Genomic DNA, 20,406 nt, shown 5'->3' on the forward strand with positions numbered 1-20,406 from the left:
TTGATGTATTACAGTATTTTAATATTTTTTTTTTTGGAAGCCACCCAGAGTGGCTGGGGAAGCCCAGCCAGATGGGCGGGGTATAAATAAATTATTATTATTATTATTATTATTATTATTATTATTATTATTATTATTATTATTCCAGTCCTCCCAACTGACCTCCCCCCTCTCCCCGCAATGCAATGCCTACCTCGTTGAGGGTGACAAATTCAGCATCCAGCCCCACCAGGTCCCCAACCTGCGGCATCTCATTCAGCATGAGCGGAATGAAAGTGGCGTGACACTTGCGCTGCTTACGGGCGAGCGAGGCCTCGGCGAGCAGCACACTGGCTTCGATAGGGTTCTTAACTGAAAGAGGGAAAGAAAATCTGAGATCAGCTGTTGTGCTCAGTTCCAGGATGCCTTCTGAGATGGCAGTCTGAATGAAGGAAGCAGCCCAGGGGAGTTCCACAGGAGGCCTCATAGCGACAAGTTTCTTCTAATACAGTCATACCTTCGGTTAAATTTGCTTCAAGTTGAGCGCATTCGAGTTGCGCTCCACAGCAACCCGGAAGTAACGGAGCATGTTACTTCCAGTTTTCACCACTTGCACATGCGCAGACGCTCAACATGACATCACGCGCATGTGCAAAAGCGGCGAAAACCGACACGCGCATGCGCAGACGTGCTGTCGCTAGATACGTTTACCTCTAGATGCGAACGGAGCTCCGGAACGGATCCCGTTCGTATCTAGAGGTACCACTGTATACAGTTACAGTCATACCTCAGGTTACAGACACTTCAGGTTGCGCGTTTTCGGGATACATACACGCCAAAACCCGGAAGTACTGGAACGGGTTACTTCCGGGTTTTGGCGCTCACACATGTGCAGAAGCACCAAATCGCAACCCCCATGTGCACAGACGCGGCACTGCGGGTTGCGAACGCGCCTCCCGCACAGATCACGTTCGCAACCCGAGCGTCCACTGTATATCCAATTTCTCAAAAACAGTGTAATCAGCAAGAAAAAAAAGGCTGACTTATTCAAACCTACGTGAGGAAGAGAGGGCCCAGAACAGTTTAAAGGAAAACCTGCCAATATCACAGGGCCAATTCAGCTAGAGGATTTCCAGTAATGAACCACAATACTTTACAAGTTCGGGATTTTCCTGTTAAGATCGTATCCAGAGCACAGGTGTTCCAGCACTGACGCGGATCACATCGATCCATTGTGACACAGGAAACATGCCAAAACGGATCCGATGGTATGTAACCAAGCTCTGTCGAGCAACGCAAGTTTACATTCCAAATTATTCAAGACACACGGACACTGTACAGCAGACATGCCAAAAAACATTGGTGCCTGTGGAATAATCAGGACACTTGGGGCTGTGTAGCGAAGTGGTCCGTTTTATGCAGCGGCCTGGGAGCTACACCAAGGTGCCAAAGTTTCACCCCAAAGCAGTGGTTTCTGGTCTACATCAGAAACGCAGACAATCCTTTTCGTGATGTAGTGATGATCAGTCGGTTTCACTTCCTCTTGATTTCAACACAGTTCCTTGCAGAACCCACTCAGCTTTGCCCCCTTAATCTCTGTGGCATATGACTACCTCACAACACCCCATCCCTTGTGAAGGAGGGGAGAGCTATTTTGCTTAGTGTTAAAGGGATGTTTCACTGGAATTTCCTACTTGGCATCAGTATTAGGCAAAACAGGGAGGGGACAGATGTGGAGGTCAAGATATGGGGGCGCAGGGGCTGTGAGGGAGGCTGACAACACAGGGCCTGTTTCAGCCACAAAACTATTTATCAACAGGGCAGAGACAGCGCTTTCCTCCCTGGTCAATGAAAATTCAAAAGCAATGGCTAAATTATCATATGAATACATCAAATATGTGAATAACGGATCAAAGATGAATAACCAAGTGGTGATGTAAGACACTGACTGCACGGGGAGGGGGAAAAAACAGGCACCGTATTTTTCGCTCTATAAGACGCACCAGACCATAAGACACACCTAGTTTTTGGAGGAGGAAAGCAAAAAAATATTCTGAATCTCAGAAGCCAGAACAACAAGAGGGATAGCTGCGCAGCGAAAGCAGCAATCCCTCTTGCTGTTATGGCTTCTGGGATAGCTGCGCAGCCTGCATTCACTCCATAAGACGCACACACATTTCCCCTTACTTTTTAGGAGGGGGGAAAGTGCGTCTTATAGAGCGAAAATTACGGTATTTCCTGAGCCACACTGTGATGCCAAGCTTGCTACTGGAAAACAGGCAGAGCTATATCTAAGGAGCTCATTTAGGTATCAGCTCTCCACCAGTGTTTGGAAGCAAGGCCTGTCCGTGTTGTTTTGACATGGTTATGTTGCTGAGCAATGCAATACCAGCACTGTCTGTCCATACTCCACCAACCATGGTTGGAAGGTGGAGCATTGGTTTAAGAACCCTAGCTGCCCCAGGGAATCTGCAGCAGGCCATGGTTGAACTTGGTTCTGCTGAGCCCCAGAGAAGTAGTCTCATTTTTTGTTGTTGTTCCAGAGTCCAGCTCTTTCCATGTAGTCAAAGGCACACATGCACACATGCACTCACTGGTTAAATTGTACTTGGAGTGGAGATTTCTCTGCACATAATAAAGGATGGCAGGCACCTTCCAGCTCATGTCGAATTGCACGGCCTCACACTGCAAATTCAAAAGCAAATAATAAATAAAAAAAAACAATGGGAGCATCATGCGCATTTGAGCTGTGTGTTCTTCTGGGGTTGTCTTCTTCCCTATTGTTTGCTCTTATCCATCAGAAAAATATGCAACTTCTCCATGGCAAAAAAAACAGGATGCATCGGCATCCTTTTAATGTATTTCTTAATGTTTCTTACACTGTGTAATTTTGCGCTAGAATGGGTGCCTGAGCTAGTTGTCTTGTAAATGGAGACATTTAAGAGGTGTTTAAAACAAGCTTTTAGCCCTCGTAACTGGAGAAATAGTTTGGAAAAGTACACGGACCATCTCCAAAAAGGCTCTGGGCTTCTGTTAGGAAATCTTTTATGCTCTGCATTGGGCTGGGGAATCTGTAACCCCTCCATGAATGTTGACGACTGGGGCTGGTGGGAGATGGAGTTCAACATCTGGAAGGCCACAGATTCCTGCCTTTTCCCGACAGACATTTCCCCCCTTCCCTGCAAAACCTCTAGGGCTGTTGCCTCCGCTCCACACCAAAAAAGTTCTGCAAAATGTGAGGTTCAGAAAGTGTGCAAAGTGAACTTGATGCAAAAAAAAGAAGCTTATTTACATACCTGTTACTTACAGAAATTGAGAGCACAGAGTATGAATCGTCTTGATCTCCTTACCTTATCCACAGGCTCAATGAGAAAGTCATTGAAAAGGTACCACTGTTGGTGTGTGACACCCTGTGCAAATGGAAGTTGCAAGATATGTGTCAATGGATACCATTTTCACTTACAGATAATGAATGAATCACGGTCACACAGGTACGACTGCCTATAGCCAAGGCAGCTCTGTGACAAATATGACAACAGAAAAACAAGGGGATTCTCCTAAGGCAGCCTTCCTCAATCTGATGCCCTCCAGATGTTCTAGTCTATAAATGTCATCAGCCCTGGCCAACATGGCAGATAGTCAGGAATTATGGGAGTTGTAGTCCAAAACATCCGGAGGGACCAGACATGGGAAGGCTGTAACACCATTGATAAGATAGGAGAATTACAGATTGGTGAATGCAAAATTCAGTGGGTTGTACTCTCTTCTGATTGGCTCACCTCCTTCCTTTGGTGGTAGGTCTCCCCCACTTTTATGTGCCCCACCAGGCTGCCCCCAGTCCGGGAGTCCAGAATGTGTACAATGGTTGCCATAAGGTCATAGACGTATGTTGACTCCTGGTCATCCAACACAGTCAGCTGCAAAGAGGAAGGAGAGTTCATCAACTGGCGAGATTTCTTTTCAGTTATTTTAAGCGGCAAGACAAAACAAAACTGGCAAACACTGACACACTGTACGCCAGGCCTTTAAATTCTAACTCCAGGGATCCAGCCTTTCTGAAATCCTGTTGCAATGGCTGCACAAACCAGGATGACGTCCCCCAGGCTAATGGACCACCTTGGGCGTTCATGGACTACCTTAGGCAGATTCTCTCACAGCATTTAAAAATTAAATTAAAAAAATTAAAATTATCTTAAAAAGGGGGGTGGAAAGAAAAGGATTATAATCACTTTCATATTAAATATTTTTATCAAACAAGCCTGGCTGAATCTGCTCACACTGATAGACAGACACCTATTTGAGATGGGGCGGGGGGGGGATATTTTGGAGGATGCTATTGGATCTGCATAATCCTGCTTTCCGTTCCTCCTGCAGTATGGGTCTTTCCCTTCCTATCTTACCCAGAGGGATCATTTCACCTGCTTTACAAAAGTATTCCCAACATATGAAGTGCTACCATGCCCACTTATCTCTGGGCTAAACCTAACTCCTTCACTCTTCCCTCATATGACTGAGGCGCAGCAGAGACTGTACTTTTTGAGAATACTAAGAAAAAACCATCTTCCGCAGAAACTGCTGCTTGCCTTCTATCACTGTGCCATTGAGAGCGTGCTCACTTATGGCTTATGTGTGTGGTACGGAAGCTGTACTACCCAGGACAGGATGGGGTTGTGCAGGGTTGTTAAGGCAGCAGAGAGCATTATTGGCTGCCCACTCTCCACCTTAGAGCAGATTTATGCCACAAGGTGCCATAGGAAGGCACTGGACATAGTAATAATAATAATAATAATAATAATTTTTATTTATATCCCGCCCTCCCCAGCCAAAGCCGGGCTCAGGGCGGCTAACAACAATCAAATAAACAATCAAATAATAACACATTCTAAAAATATTTCATTATAAAAATTAGTTAAAATCAAATTGATGGCAACCGATTAAACAAAATTCTGTGCAGGTTGCCAGAGGAGGGAGTCAGGCTGCGCCCTGACCAAAAGCCTGGCGGAACAACTCTGTCTTGCAGGCCCTGCGGAAAGATGTCAGGTCCCGCAGGGCCCTAGTCTCTTGTGACAGAGCATTCCACCAGTTTGGAGCCGCAGCCGAGAAGGCCCTGGCTCTAGTTGAGGCCAGCCTAACCTCTCTGAGGCCTGGGACCTTGAGGATGTTATTATTTGCAGACCGTAGGTTTCTCTGTGGGGCATACCAGGAGAGGCGGTCCCGTAGGTACGAGGGTCCTAGGCCGTATAGGGCTTTAAAGGTTAAAACCAGCACCTTAAACCTGATCCTGTACTCCACCGGGAGCCAGTGCAGCTGGTATAATACCGGATGAATGTGCTCTCGCAGCGAAGACCCCATAAGGAGTCTCGCCGCGGCATTCTGCACCCGCTGGAGTTTCTGGGTCAGTCTCAAGGGCAGCCCCACGTAGAGCGAGTTACAATAATCCAGTCTGGAGGTGACCGTCGCATGGATCACAGTGGCTAGGTCAGGACGAGAGAGATAAGGGGCCAACTGCTTAGCTTGGCGGAGATGAAAAAATGCCGCCTTTGTTATAGCTGTAATCTGCGACTCCATAGAGAGGGAGGTATCGAAGATTACACCCAAACTCTTAACGGACGGTGCTGGCACTAATTGCACCCCCGCAAGAGATGGGAGTTGCCCCCTCGATCCCATATCGTCCCACCCCAGCCAGAGGACCTCTGTCTTCGAAGGATTTAACTTCAACCGGCTCCCACGTAACCATCCAGCCACCGCTTCCAGACATCTGGTCAGCGTGTCTGGGGCCGAGTCAGGATGGCCATCCATCAACAGATAGAGTTGGGTGTCATCAGCATACTGATGGCAACCCAGCCCAAAACTCCGGACAAGCTGGGCGAGGGGGCGCATAAAGATGTTAAAAAGCATCGGGGAGAGAATTGCACCCTGAGGCACTCCACACACCAAGGAGTGGCGTGATGACAATTCCCCCCCAAGCGCCACCCTCTGTCCCCGACCAGAGAGAAACGAGCGCAGCCATTGAAGGACTGTGCCCTGGATCCCCACGTCGGCAAGGCGGTGGTCCAGGAGTTCGTGATCGACCATGTCAAAGGCTGCTGACAGATCTAGAAGAATCAGCAGCCCTGACCCGCCTCGATCCAGCTGCCTGCGGAGATCAAAAAATCCATTGCATCCTGGTCACTGTCTCTTCGAGCTCTTGCCGTTGGGACGGAGATACAGGACGATGAAGACAAGAACGAGCCGTCTTAAGAACAGCTTCTTCTCCAGAGCGAACTCGGCTCTGAATGGGAAGCCCGGACTTTGAAAGTCATCTAATCTCCCTTGCTGTATTATACTGTATTGTTTAATTAGTGTTTTTATGGAGCAGTCAAGTAATTTCGTTGTCCCCGAAGGGGGCAATGACAATAAAGATATTATTATTATTATTATTATTATTATTATTATTATTATTATTATTATTATTATTTTATTATTAAAACTTTTGAAGTCGCAAGAGGCAGAACTTCTTAACTGCAAGAGCCACTTCACAGGTTGCAGGAGCACACAGTAGACGTGTGCCTGGGAGCTTCCTGGCGTGTATTCTACTTCATATTTTCATTTACCCAGCCCTCCATTTACAATCTCTGCTGCTGCATCAGCTGTTAGTCACTGCCTTGAAAGATCGCATGACAATTGTACAGGAAGGGGCCAAAACTGGCTCTACATTCTTCCATCCAACAATTAAAATAATTCTGTACCGAGGTAGCAAATGCCACGGCACACCTGGAGAGGCTGCCCTTAATTGTATCAAAGTGAGCACTGCACAGAATTCCCGAGAAAGCATTTAGAAACCAGGCACTATGGGGCGACTTTCTTGCCAGAAGCGATAACGTACTTCTGTGCTTTCATCCCAGTTGTAAACCTCCAGTTCCTTGTTCTTGGAGAGCTTCATCTTGATAGAATAAGGAATCCAGATGTTCTTCAGCTCTTCAATGGAGGTATAAGAATGCCCTCCCTCTGCCATTCCCAATTCGTTCCTGGAAGGCAAGAAAACACACAAACAGAAGGATTCGTACAATACAATGCAGTCTGAGCTTTTCTGAAAGTTGTTTATCATCATCAATCTTTATTACGGTCCAGAGACCCAACAAATCGTTACAAAGCAATGCACAAGTTGTTTATACAGAATTCTAGATACCCTAAATATGATGTTCCACGTTTCCCAATCTGTACTGTCATTGTCATTTTACTGCTGCAGTTTTCTGCTCTGTGCCCTTTCTTCTGCATAACGTAGTATAAACAAAACGGAGGTAGACATGATATCGCCTTTCAACCGTTAAAAAAATAATCACTAAAGGAAGGGTAAGAACACAAGTAGTCCTGAATTGGTAAAGGTAAAGGGACCCCTGACCATTAGGTCCAGTCATGGCCGACTCTGGGGTTGCGGCACTCATCTCGCTTTATTGGCCGAGGGAGCCGGCATGCAGCTTCCGGGTCATATGGCCAGCATGACTAAGCCGCTTCTGGCGAACCAGAGCAGCGCACGGAAATGCCATTTACCTTCCCGCCGGAGCGGTACCTATTTATCTACTTGCACTTTGGCCTGCTTTCAAACTGCTAGGTTGGCAGGAGCAGGGACCGAGCAACGGGAGCTCACCCCGTCACAGGGATTTGAACTGCTGACCTTCTGATCGGCAAGTCCTAGGCTCTGTGGTTTAACCCACAGCACCACCCGCGTCCCTTGATTGAATTGGAGAGAACAAAAAAAAAGAAGGCTTTTCTAGACAAAAAAAGTAGAGTTTTTATTCTAGGAAGCACACCTAGATGATAAATGCTTACCATTCTCCAACAGGTATTTCTCTACTTTGGGGGAGTTCCAGACCACCTTTCTTCATCATCAACTTCTTAAAGGCATACTGAAAATAAAAGGTAAACTAGAAGTAGAAACATCTCTTTTCTATATATATTTTTAATGTCTCCAAAAATATTCCAAAACAATTATCACTGTATCCAATTTCTTCTTCAACACAAACTGTCTTCTTGACTTCCCGCCCCTCCTTTCCTGATGTTTGTTTTTTACTTCTTTTTATTAGCTGTTTCACACCACATATGTTTTATCTCAGCTTCCTCGTCGTTAGTTCTTTCAGTAATCCACTGCTTATATTTCAAAGATCTATTTTTCCACCAAAAGTTTTTAAAATATAACAATGAAAATGAAAAAACAAAATACAAAATACAAAATACAACATAAAAACAGTTAAAAAAACAAATAATTTTCCATAACGTATCTTCCTTACGCTTATTTCCCCAGACCTCCTCATACCTCCCCTCTTTGTATTCCACTTCAATTTGTTGGTTCAGCAAATCCTTACCATTAAGCTTTTACCCATTTGTAAACCTTTTTTTTTTCATATCTCCTAAAGCATTACAGCTGGAAACCCCTTAGTTTCTTTCCAACGTCCTTCTAACATTCATTAATTTTACAATATTTCTGTAAATAGTCTTTAAATTTCTTCCAGTCTTCTTTCACCAACTCTTCTCCCTGGTCTCGGATTCTGCCAGTCATTTCTGCCAATTCCATGTAGTCGATCACCTTCATCTGCCATTCTTCCAAATGGCAAATTTCAAAGATCTCAATAAACGTACAGTCAAATGCCGAGTGATTTCACTTAACGCAAAACCCTGACTACCTCCTCATGCCAGTTCCAGGAGCGAGTCAAGATGAGGGGCCAGGTGGAATGTTAAAAAAAAAAGGTAAAGGACCCCTGACAGTTAAGTCCAGTCGCGAACGACTCTGGGGTTGTGGGGCTCATCTTGCTTTACTGGCCGAGGGAGCCAACGTTTGTCCGCAGACAGTTTTTCCGGGTCACGTGGCCAGCATGACTAAGCCGCTTCTGGCGAAACCAGAGCAGTGCACGGAAACACCATTTACCTCCCCTTCGGAGCGGTACCTATTTATCTACTTGCACTTTGACGTGCTTTCGAACTGCTAGATTGGCAGGAGCAAGGACTGAGCAACGGGAGCTCACCCCTTCATGGGGATTTGAACTGCCAACCTTCTGATCGGCAAGCCCAAGAGGCTCAGTGGTTTAGACCACAGCACCACCCGCATCCCTAGGTAAAATGTTATACTGTGCCAAATAGAAGGTAGGTAAAAGGCAAAGGACCCCTGGATGGTTAAATCCAGTCAAAGGTAACATTGGGGTTGCGGCGCTCATCTCACTTTTCAGGCCAAGGGAGCCACTGTTTGTCCACAGACAGCTTTCTGGGTTAAGTGGCCAGCATAACTAAACTGCTACTGGTTCAGCGGAACACTGTGATGGAAGCCAGAGTGCACGGAAAAGCTGTTTACCTTTCCGCTGGAGCAGTATCTATTTATCTACTTGCACTGGTGTGCTTTCAAACTGCTAGGCTGGCAGGAGCTGGGACAGAGCAATGGGAGCTCACCCTGTCTCAGGGATTGGAACCGCTGACCTTCTGATCAGCAAACCCAAGAGGCTCAGTGGTTTAGACCACAGCGTCAACCCACTCACCGCGCACATCTGCCCTGCCTCCAAAACCTCTGGCCATTCACATGGGGTTTCACATCTGAACAAGAGCCCAAGAGGATATTCTCAGATTGTGAGGTCCATTTCCCAAATCTTATTTTGGAAACAGACAACCTTGACATGAGCTTGCATGTGCTGGATTGTCTACACATACACCTTATTTGAACAACCAGTGAGGTTGGGAGTTGGCATTGCTGGTTGGCAGGGTCTGTGTGTGTGTTTGTGTGTGTTTGTGAGTGTGTACAGTGCACTTTTGCTCCTGCTCCCCCACAGTAGACAGGGAAGCAATCAAAGTATTGAGTGATCTGGTTTAAGGGTGCCCTCGAAAGGCAACTGAATGGAAACCAAAAAGAAAAAGAAAAAGGCACTCTTCTATACCTCTGCCTGCATCTTCCAGAATTCTGCCTCCTTGGAGCTGTTTACTTCACAGTTAATGACCAAAACATCTGGCAGGCAGCGGATGTTGCGGGTCTGGACCTTGAACAGCAGAGAGAAGATGTGCAATGTAAAAGCAAGTGACACAGATTCATGCTTGGTACTACTGTTGCGGCTTTATTTTACAGCAGTGCTTCCCAAATTTGGGCCTCCAGCTGTTGCTGGGACTACAACTCCCATCATCCCTGACCTGCTGGCTAGGGATGATGGGAGTTGTAGTCCAACAACAGCTGGAGACCCGAGTTTGAGAAACACTGTTTTTGCAGTCACAAGGAATGCAAATTGATCTAATAATCTCTTGCTTTTTAACAGATGGCACCACCAGAGGTTTCCTAAGATGCCGACGGCTGACGTGAGCGGAGATGAAATCATATTTACCCCCTAGAATTTCTTGCCCCGTCTGCAGTATCAGCTTAAGAATTTAAACTTCCCAGCGTAAGGATGCTTTATCTGAGACCGTACTAGCTGGAGACCTGGAAACTGATAGAAACTTTGGGGTGGTCAGTTCTCTTATCAAGTGCCCTGCAGTGCTTGCGTTCTCAGGCCCATACTGGCTGATGCAGCCTTGCAAGACACATTAGATTCCCCTGTATCAATGTTGCAGCCCTGGTCCAGGTAGTCCATTCACACGGGCTTGCTCTATGCAACTGTTCCCTCCCCACTTACCGTGGGTTGGTATTTCTCGCAGTTTTCACACCAGGCTTGGGTGTTCTGTTCCAGGCAGATGCTTCGCTTTAAGATCTGAGCAAATTCATAATCCTTGATTTTATCTTAAAAGGAGGGAAGGAAAAAAGGAGGGGGTTTTAATTTCCAAAAAGATCCAATCAAGAAGTACCATGTTTTTCGCTCTATAGGACGCACTTTCCCCCCTGCAAAAATGAAGGGGAAATCTGTGTGCATCCTATGGAGCGAATACAGGCTCCTTGGCTTCAGCGATAGCAACGCGAAGCCTCCAAAGCACAGAGGGAGAGCTCCCCCCGCACTCCGGAGGCTCCGGGTTGCTTTCGCTGAAGCTGCCTGAAGCCCCCGGAGCGCAGGGAACTCCTGCTGCACTGTGGGGGCTTCAGGCAGCTATCCGCAAGCCTTCGGAGCACAGCAGGAGTTCCCGCTGTGTTCCGAAGGCTTGCGGATAGCTGCCTGAAGCCTGGAGAGTGAGAGGGGTCGGTGCACACCTATCACTCTTGCTCTCCAGGCTTCGCTTCACTGGAGAGGCGCTGCACAGTTTTCCCTCTCTACGCAGCACCCCTTCAGTGAAGCGGGAGGAGAAATGGAAGGGGCGCTGAGCAGAGAGGGGGAGAATTTTTGCCCCCCTGTTCTCCCCCTCCTATGGTCCGGTGCGTCCTATAGAGTGAAAAATACGGTAAAACTTAACCAGAAGAACGCAGAAGAAAACCCTAACCCTGCACCATTCTACAGATGCTCCTATCCTATTTTGAGAACCCTAGCCAGTGCCTTTCCAGGCAAGTTGTTCCAGCCCCGTAAGCTTACAAGAACCAACTGAAAGGCAACAAGCCCACACCTTCTGCCCCTGGTTTAAAGAATGAAACAATCCCCATTCCATTCAACTCTGTGCTTTTCCCACCCATGCACTCTCACCCCTTAAAAGTCATACCGTTGCTCTCAGGGTAGGACAACGTAAAGAGGAGTGTGGACGATACTCGGACAGTCTCTTTGCCACAGCGGCACATGCTGCAGTTCTCCACTTCGCAGCTGAAAAGCTGCCCGATGACCGAGTCCCCTGAAGATCCGAAGTTGCTAGAAAAGACAAGGCAAGATCAGCAGAGTGCCGGGTTCAGTATTTAGGAGGGGGATGCGTAAACACCTCTGCCAGTTACTTCACAAGACAACAGCTTCCAAACATAGCTAAGTTGGGATTGTTGGGCCCTAACCATTTTCGGCTTTTCAGCCCAATCTTAATCCCTAGCCGGAATTAAGATTGCTGGAAGAAATATCAACAACCTCAGATATGCAGATGACACAACCTTGATGGCAGAAAGTGAGGAGGAATTAAATGACCTTTTAATGAGGGTGAAAGAGGAGAGCGCAAAATATGGTCCGAAGCTCAACATCAAAAAAACGAAGATCATGGCCACTGGTCCCATCACCTCCTGGCAAATAGAAGGGGAAGAAATCGAGGCAGTGAGAGATTTTACTTTCTTGGGCTCCATGATCACTGCAAATGGTGACAGCAGCCACGAAATTAAAATACGCCTGCTTCTTGGGAGAAAAGCAATGACAAACCTAGACAGCGTCTTAAGAAGCAGAGACATCACCTTGCCAACAGAGGTCCATATAGTTAAAGCTATGGTTTTCCCAGTAGTGATGTATGGAAGTGAGAGCTGGACCATGAAGAAGGCTGATCGCCGAAGAATAGATGCTTCTGAATTATGGTGCTGGAGGAGACTCCTGAGAGTCCCATGGACTGCCAGCAGATCAAACCGATCCATTCTGAAGGAAATCAGCCCTGAGCGCTCACTGGAAGGACAGATCCTGAAGCTGAGGCTCCAATACTTTGGCCACCTCATGAGAAGAGAAGACTCACTGGAAAAGACCCTGATGTTGGGAAAGATGGAGGGCACAAGGAGAAGGGGACGACAGAGGATGAGATGGTTGGACAGTGTTCTCGAAGCTACCAGCATGAGTTTGACTAAACTGCGGGAGGCAGTGGAAGACAGAAGTGCTTGGCGTGCTGTGGTCCATGGGGTCACGAAGAGTCGGACACGACTAAACGACTAAACAACAACAACCATTTTCAGGTGGAAAACACAACCAAACAGGGAATGTGACAGTTGGTAGCAATCCCATGTAACCTGAGAAGAACAACGCTGCTGAATCAGACCAAGGACCTATCCAACCCAGCATCCTGCTTCCAACAAAGGCCGGCCAGAAGCCTCTGGGGAAGCTTGCAAGCAGGACATGTGCGAAAAAGCAATCTCCCTTGCAACTGGCTTTCAAATTGCCACCAACTCTGAAAGCAGTTGCAGTCATTGTCAGCATGAGCCAATCATGCAGTGCTCTGTAGTTTGCCCATAGTTCAAATTCTGAACTTTGGCAATCAGATGGCACTCCAAGTGTCATGGAATTCTACTCAATATCGATCCAGAGTAGAATCCCAACGTATGGTTAGCAGAGTAAAAACTTAAACATTGCAGGATTCCCCAAAAATAGACCAGAGGCAACTGTATTTCATCCAGCAGAGCTTTACTGCTACTGACGCAAATGAGCATACTGGTCACAAATCCAATAAATTCAGGATTGGCACTGTCCATAAGAAATCCAGTTGCTGCAGATTTTACTTTTTTATTTTAATGTATTTTTTATTAAAGATTTCTTGGTTTACAAAAGTATGCGCAATGTCTCTTTTTTCAAGTTACATTTTCTACAGATCAGTTTCATTTGTTGAGACATTAGTGCTACATTAGGAAGAAAAGGGGGGAAACTGACAATAACTTATAGTAAGTCTAAACCTTAAAACTAAGGATGCTCTGTACAGAGCACCACAACAGAAGGAAAAGAGATAGAAAGAAAAAGTGAAACCCTGGCTCCTTCCGGCCCTACTTTTATAGTCAGCATGACCTTGACAGAAAGAGATAAGAGAACCAGTTTAAGCCAGCTGTACTTAGCTTCTCTGAAGGAATACAGTGGAACCTCAGGTTACATACTGTCTTCCTTACGAACGTTTTGGGTAATGAGCTCTGCTAATCCAGAAGTAGGTGCTCCTGGTAGATAACTTTGCCCTGGGATGCGAGCAGAAGACACACGGTGGCACAGCGGCAGCGGGAGGCCCCATTAGCAAAAGCGCGCCTCGGGTTAAGAACGGTTTTGGGTTAAGAACGGACCTCTGGAACGAATTACAGGTACCACTGTAACCCAAAAATGAACCTTCTGTTTGTTTCTTTCACACAGAGAAGCTTCCAGAATCCTCTTGAATTAATTAGAATAGGAAAGTTCTCTACACAGTAGTTTAAGTCGGCATAACCCAGGTATACCCTCTGCGCATGTGTGCCTTATTTCTGTCACAGGTAGTCATGGCCTTTTCTAACATGCATGGTTGATGGGAAGGCTGGTTTGGGGAGGAAAGTAGGGGAACACCCTTCTTCCTCTCAAACAGAATCGAAGGCTAGAGAGCCAACAGGAGGAATGAGAAGGAGACACAGCTTTCGCGTCTACTGGAAAGGAGATTTCTGCCAGCTGGGGGAGAAGGCATAGCTGTCAAGTGTCCCTTATTTGAAGGGACAGTCCCTTATTCCAGCGCCATGTCCCACTGCTGTCCCTTATTGATGGACGTCCCTTAAATGTCCCTTAAATGATGTCCCTTAAATTTCAAAGGAAGCAGCTCCTCTCCCTCCCTCCCTCCCTGCCAGCCAGGGAGGAGGGAGGCTCCAACTGTGTTGCTTGGCTGTGTTGCTCACCCAATAAGAAGTCTAAGAACGACTGGGGGGTGGAGCTTGCATGCCTTGTGTGTGGCTAGTTAATGCAAGCTGAGGGTTTTTTTGAATGCTGGACGCCATTTTGTTGCACGTGCTGCTGCAAACTTTTCAGTGCAAAGCCAGGCCGGGGAGCCATCTTAAGTTGAGGCTGCATAGGCCTTGTGGTGCATGTGATTCAGATTCTATTCAGTTGAACCTCTGGTTACAAAGTTGGTTGGACAGTGTTCTCGAAGCTACCAGCATGAGTTTGACCAGACTGCAGGAGGACAGGAAGACTGGAGTGCCTGGAACAGGTGAGGCTGCAGGTCCCTTATTTTGGCTGCTGGTCCCTTATTTTCAAGGCTGCTGGTCCCTATTTTCAAATCTGTAAGTTGACAGCTATGGGAGAAGGGGATCGAAAGCGGAGGATGATACATGGGGTAAACCTCATCAGGGTGCTCAGCCATGACTTTGGCTGTGCTCACCTGTATTAGGGCATTGTCTGTATCTGAGGCCAGAATAGGAGAGACTGAAACAATTTGGAAATATACTTTAAACCAAGTTAGATCTAGGAGAGGAAGTAGAAGAAACAGGCATGCAGGTTCTCAAAGTTTCCAAGAGGTAAAAAGAAAAAAGGGACATGACCATTACCTGCTGCCAATGCCCCGGTAAGCTTGAGGTCCTTCCTGCTCTTGAGTTTCCTGATGGAGCTGGGTCAGAATGAAGCGATTCCAGCTCTGAACCAAACGGCCTAGATTCACTTTCCCTGTAGCCTCGTCAGAGTCGGCCAAGATCAGCCCCAAAGCAGCTGCCTCCGGAATGGTGCGGAAGGCGCGGAGGAAGTTGCTGCCCTGAAACGAAGGAAATGGCCTTGTATTTTTTAAAAAATAAAATACTGGGTGCGCTCAAGCCCAACCAAAACCCTGAAGAACTGAGCTCCAAAGTGTTCTTCTATTCCTCCTCACAGGCACGATAGGCTTGTGTAAAGGGAATTGGGGTTGCTTGTGCGTAGAGGGTACTGATGCTCTAGGCAACGTTCCCTGGCTAAACCTTTCCCTGGCTGAACAGCCCTTTCTCCGTGGCTGTGTCAGTCGCTGGCAGAATCCGTCAGTGGGCGTTTCCTGAACTTCTTCCAACATAAAAACTCCTTGACACCAAGTCTCCGCCTAGACTCCCTGCGTGGAAGTCTTCTGCGCAGAGTGGGCGTGGCCAGCGGAGGTCCTGGACCCTCCCTGCTGGTCTCTGTGGAAGAGTCCTGGAGCTCTCTCTCCGAGGTCCTTCCCTGCTCCCCTTTCTCCCAGGTGTCACTCTGATTTCCTTCCCCAAAGGAAGTGTTCTCTCTCCCTCTGCTGGTCCCTTCTCTCGCATCGTTGGGGAGCCTTACCTCCATTCTTGGCTCCGATTGCAGTTCCCTGACAGCTTGGAACTCATGTGAGCATGCGCACTCGCTCATGAACGTAAGAACAAAATGCAAGCTGGGCAAAGGAGGTGGGGTACTGAGTTGGGTGCATGTCAAGAGGAATAGTAGCTCACGGATAACAGTGGCAGGCAGCTGTGCTGTTCTGACAGCTGCCACAGGGCAGGAGTAGCATGACATGATGAGCTCAAAGGACTAACACACTCCCTCAGCCCAGGAGAAGTCATTTTAGTCTGTTTGGGGTGAAAGGCCTACTCATTTTTTTCTTTTGTTTCTATTTTTTTGGAAGTCAAACAGAATCCGTTCCGGAAGTCCATTCGACTTCCAAAACGTTCGAAACCAAAGAGCAGCTTCTGATTGGCTCAAACACTCGCTTCTGGTTTTTTATCGTTTGGGAGCCGAAACGTACAAGTTCCAAGGCGCTTGGCAACCAAGGTACGACTGTAATCTCTTATTGAAAAGGTTTCAGTCATAAAGAAATAGTGATGCAAATAAAAAAATTAAAAGGCACAAAATTGTGAATATACAAATACGTGCAATATATGAGAAAATACCCTAAAACCATATGTTCTTATATAAATTTGATATTATCCTAATACGTATGCAAATATTAATAGCCTACTACATTTTGGATGTGGGTGGCGCTGTGGGTTAAACCACAGAGCCTAGGACTTGCCGATCAGAAGGTCGGCAGTTCAAATCCCCACGACGGGGTGAGCTCCTGTTGCTCGGTCCCTGCTCCTGCCAACCTAGCAGTTTGAAAGCACGTCAAAGTGCAAGTAGATAAATAGGTACCACTCCAGCGGAAAAGTAAAAACAGCGTTTCCGTGCACTGCTCTGGTTCGCCAGAAGCGGCTTAGTCATGCTGACCACATGACCCGGAAGCTGGACGCCGGCTCCCTCAGCCAATAAAGCGAGATGAGTGCTGCAACCCCAGAGTCGGCCACGACTGGACCTAATGGTCAGGGGTCCCTTTACCTTTACCTACATTTTGTATAAACTTGTCCAATACAATGTCATATTTATCCAAAGTCTACATTTGTAAGCAGTCCATTCATAAGTTGTGAGAGGCCTACCCAAGAGAAAGGGTATTGTACTTATGAGTAGGGGCATAGAGCACGGAGCAAAAAATGACTATACAAAGGCACATTTTCTGATCAGCTCATAGAGTAAGGCTTGGGAGAAGGAGTCAGCGGTGCTTCTCAACTTCCTTCTAAAGTCTGGGGCAACCAGCCAAGGCCAGATGGGAATTTCTGGCCGGGTGTGTGAAGCACACTCCTTAGACCACCCCCATTCAATTCTTTGAGAGAACCTGGGTGGGATAATTAACACCCCAATTGTGCTACAACCCCAAGGAGACCACAGCCGCATTTCTGCCACACAGCTCTGCAGAACAATAGATAGGAGCCAGCTCGAAGGGAGCTGCTACTTTGGATGGCAGGGCTGCCCTGGGCTGCCCCCACATGCAAGTGGCCTGCACTTTAGCACAGCAGATGGAGTCACATTTCTGCCCCCAACAGTGCTCCACAGCTACGCACGTGTCTTGGCGGAGCCTCGGCCCAGCATACCTGAAGGAATGTCTCCACCCCCATCGTTCAGCCCGGACACTGAGGTCCAGCTCCGAGGGCCTTCTGGCAGTTCCCTCACTACGAGAAGTGAGGTTAGAGAACTAGGCAGAGGGCCTTCTTGGTAGTGGCGCCCGCCCTGTGGAATGCCCTCCCATCAGATGTGAAGGAAATAAATATCTATCTGACTTTTAGAAGACAGCCCTGTTTAGGGAAGTTTTTTATGTTTGATGTTTTATCGTGTTTTTAATATTCTGTTGGGAGCTGGCCAGAGTGGCTGGGGAAACCCAGCCAGATGGGCAGGGTATAAATGAATTATTATTATTATTAATAATATCATCATCATCATCATCATCATCAATGGCTCATCCCAGGACAGGCAGCCCCTCCTTCCACCCACCTGTCTGCCCACATCTTTGCCAAGAAAAAAATACAATGGTACCTCAGGTTACAGATGCTTCAGGTTACATACGCTTCAGGTTACAGACTCCGCTAACCCAGAAATAGTGCTTCAGGTTAAGAACTTTGCTTCAGGATGAGAACAGAAATCGTGCTCCGGCAGTGCAGTGGCAGCAGGAGGCCCCATTAGCAAAAGTGGTGCTTCAGGTTAAGAACAGTTTCAGGTTAAGAACGGACCTCCGGAACGAATTAAGTACTTAACCTGAGGTACCACTGTATCTGACTTTTAGAAGACATCTGAAGGCAGCCCTGTTTAGAGAAGTTTTTATGTTTTATGTTTTATCATGTTTTTAATATTCTGTTGGGAGCTGCCCAGAGTGGCTGGGGAAACCCAGCCAGATGGGCAGGGTATAAATAAATTATTATTATTAATATCATCATCATCAATGGCTCATCCCAGGACAGAGAGCCCCTCCTTCCACCCACCTGTCAGCCCACATCCTTGCCAGGAAAAAAATAATGTTAATCGAGGCCTGTTTCAGTCTCATAGGCTTTCCGGCCTATGACTCCGAATAGACATCTCTACTCCAAAAAGCATCCTGTGAAAGATGGGAGGATTCTGCACGGTGCCTTCCATTTGCCCATCTTTACCTGACAAGGGTCTCCTCTGGACAAATCCAGCATGTGGAAGAGGAAGCCCAGCTCACAGCTCAGGCAGAACTCTTTCTGGCACAAGTGGTTCTGGACCAGGCAGCGCACCGGCTCTAGGAAATACAGGACCTGAAGAAAGGAAGATAGGTAGGTGAGACCGAGGTTATCACAGGAAGGCGGAGGCAATGCGTCACAGAGAAAGCAACTTTGGACCCACCTGGATCATGCAGTTGCAGTAGGAATTTGGAATATGGGGCTCTAGCCCGGCAAAGAGAGTCTTGTTGTAATGTTTGAAGTCAAAGTCCTCCAAGCCCAACTTGGAGTATTTAATTGTGACCTACATCAGGAAAGAAAATATAATTGTACAGCAAGGATATTCGTTCATACCTTCCTCTGCAAAATATCCAACACCCTGGCAAGTGTTTAAACACAGACCTTCCTGTATTTCTTTGCCACCATGTAGATATGCGGTTCCTCTTCCCGTCCAATGGGGGATTCAGGGACCTGGCTGAAATTATCAAACTCGTTGTCCAGCTCTTTCAGTCGATAGGGAACCTGAAAAAGACGGTGGGATGCCAATCCACAGAGCTTCTGCACTGTAACCTTTCCAAATTTGGACTTTCTAATATCAGAATGAGCTACCCTCAGATATCAGAAGAGAAGTAGGAGCATGTGAAAAATACCGCATGTACCCTGTTTGAACCTAAAACACAAAGGAGCCTGGATAGCTCAGTTGGTTAGAGCGTGGTATCGATAATGCCAAGGTTGCAGGTTCGATCCCTGTATGGGACAACTTGTATATTCTTGCATTGCAGGGGGTTCAACTGATCAGGGGTCAGCAAACTTTTCCAGCAGAGGTCCACTGTCCCTCAGACCTTGCAAGGGGGGGCAGACTATATTTTGGAAAAAAGAAACGAACCAATTCCTATGCCCCACAAATAACCCAGAAATGTATTTTAAATAAAAACACACATTCTGCTCATGTAAAAACACCAGGCAGGCCCAACAAATAACCCAGAGATGCATTTTAAATAAAAGGACACATTCTACTCATGTAAAAACACGCTGATTCCCAGACCGTCTGGATTTAGAAGGCGATTGGCCCCAGATCCGGCCCCCGAGCATTAGTTTGCCTACCCATGGACTAGATCAGGCATCCCCAACTTGCGGCCCTCCAGATGTTTTGGCTTACAACTCCCATGATCCCTTGCTAACAGGACCAGTAGTCAGGGATGATGGGAATTGTAGTCCGAAACATCTGGAGGGCCGAAGGTTGGGGATGCCTGGAATAGTTGATCCTCGGGATCGCTTCCAACTCTACAATTCTATGATCCTAAGGCTGCTACCTGGCTTTTTCTCACCATGTTGGCTCCAAAACGCACATCCATGTAAGTGACACACAACACAACACAACACAACACAACACAACACAACACATGGAGCTGCCCCTCACCCTATGAGGCAGAAGCAGATAGGCAATCAAAGTGTTAGCTGGCATCCACTTCTAAAGCAGCATTTTAAATTTCAGGTTATGTGAGGTTACAGGACGTGCTGGTTCTTAAGCTAAGCTATACCCAGCAGGATCTACCTTCCTTAAAAAAAACAAAAAATCTGCATATTCTGTGGCATTACAAATCTAAAGGAAACATATTCAGAATTCAGATGAAGAAATCAGTTCCCCAGCCACACCCTAAACCACAAGCCCTTCTGGAGTAAACAAGATCTTTAACAATACATATAACCATCAAGCTATGGTTTTCCCAGTGGTGATGTATGGAAGTGAGAGCTGGACCATAAAGAAGGCTGATTGCCGAAGAATGGATGCTTTTGAATTCTGGTGCTGGAGGAGACTCTTGAGAGTCCCATGGACTGCAAGAAGATCAAACCTCTCCATTCTGAAGGAAATCAGCCCTGAGTGCTCACTGGAAGGACAGATCCTGAAGCTGAGGCTCCAATACTTTGGCAACCTCATGAGAAGAGAAGACTCCATGGAAAAAACCCTGATGTTGGGAAAGATGGAGGGCACAAGGAGA

The 20,406-nt window shown here is 46.9% G+C and overlaps 1 protein-coding gene across 4 annotated transcripts in view; it reads right to left on the bottom strand.

The window, feature by feature from the left end:
- PAN2 (poly(A) specific ribonuclease subunit PAN2) overlaps positions 1–20,406 on the bottom strand; it is a 39,543-nt gene that overhangs the window by 8,507 nt on the left and 10,630 nt on the right. For all 4 annotated transcript variants that reach the window (XR_014522591.1, XM_083489856.1, XM_083489857.1 and 1 more), the window contains exons 9-21: positions 18,809–18,928; positions 18,591–18,710; positions 18,374–18,502; positions 14,993–15,192; positions 11,545–11,687; positions 10,599–10,702; positions 9,876–9,974; positions 7,789–7,865; positions 6,845–6,986; positions 3,759–3,896; positions 3,330–3,389; positions 2,574–2,664; positions 194–351 (exon numbers count right to left, since the gene is read on the bottom strand). Coding sequence is in view for 3 of the 4 variants with exons in the window: in XM_083489856.1 (XP_083345982.1) it covers positions 194–351; positions 2,574–2,664; positions 3,330–3,389; positions 3,759–3,896; positions 6,845–6,986; positions 7,789–7,865; positions 9,876–9,974; positions 10,599–10,702; positions 11,545–11,687; positions 14,993–15,192; positions 18,374–18,502; positions 18,591–18,710; positions 18,809–18,928 (1,581 nt within the window). In the remaining variant the exon portion in view is untranslated. The remainder of the gene's footprint in view (positions 1–193; positions 352–2,573; positions 2,665–3,329; positions 3,390–3,758; positions 3,897–6,844; positions 6,987–7,788; positions 7,866–9,875; positions 9,975–10,598; positions 10,703–11,544; positions 11,688–14,992; positions 15,193–18,373; positions 18,503–18,590; positions 18,711–18,808; positions 18,929–20,406) is intronic.

This window comes from Podarcis liolepis, assembly GCF_965112155.1.
Source record: "Podarcis liolepis genome assembly, chromosome: 2".
Classification (NCBI taxonomy): Eukaryota; Metazoa; Chordata; class Lepidosauria; order Squamata; family Lacertidae; genus Podarcis; species Podarcis liolepis.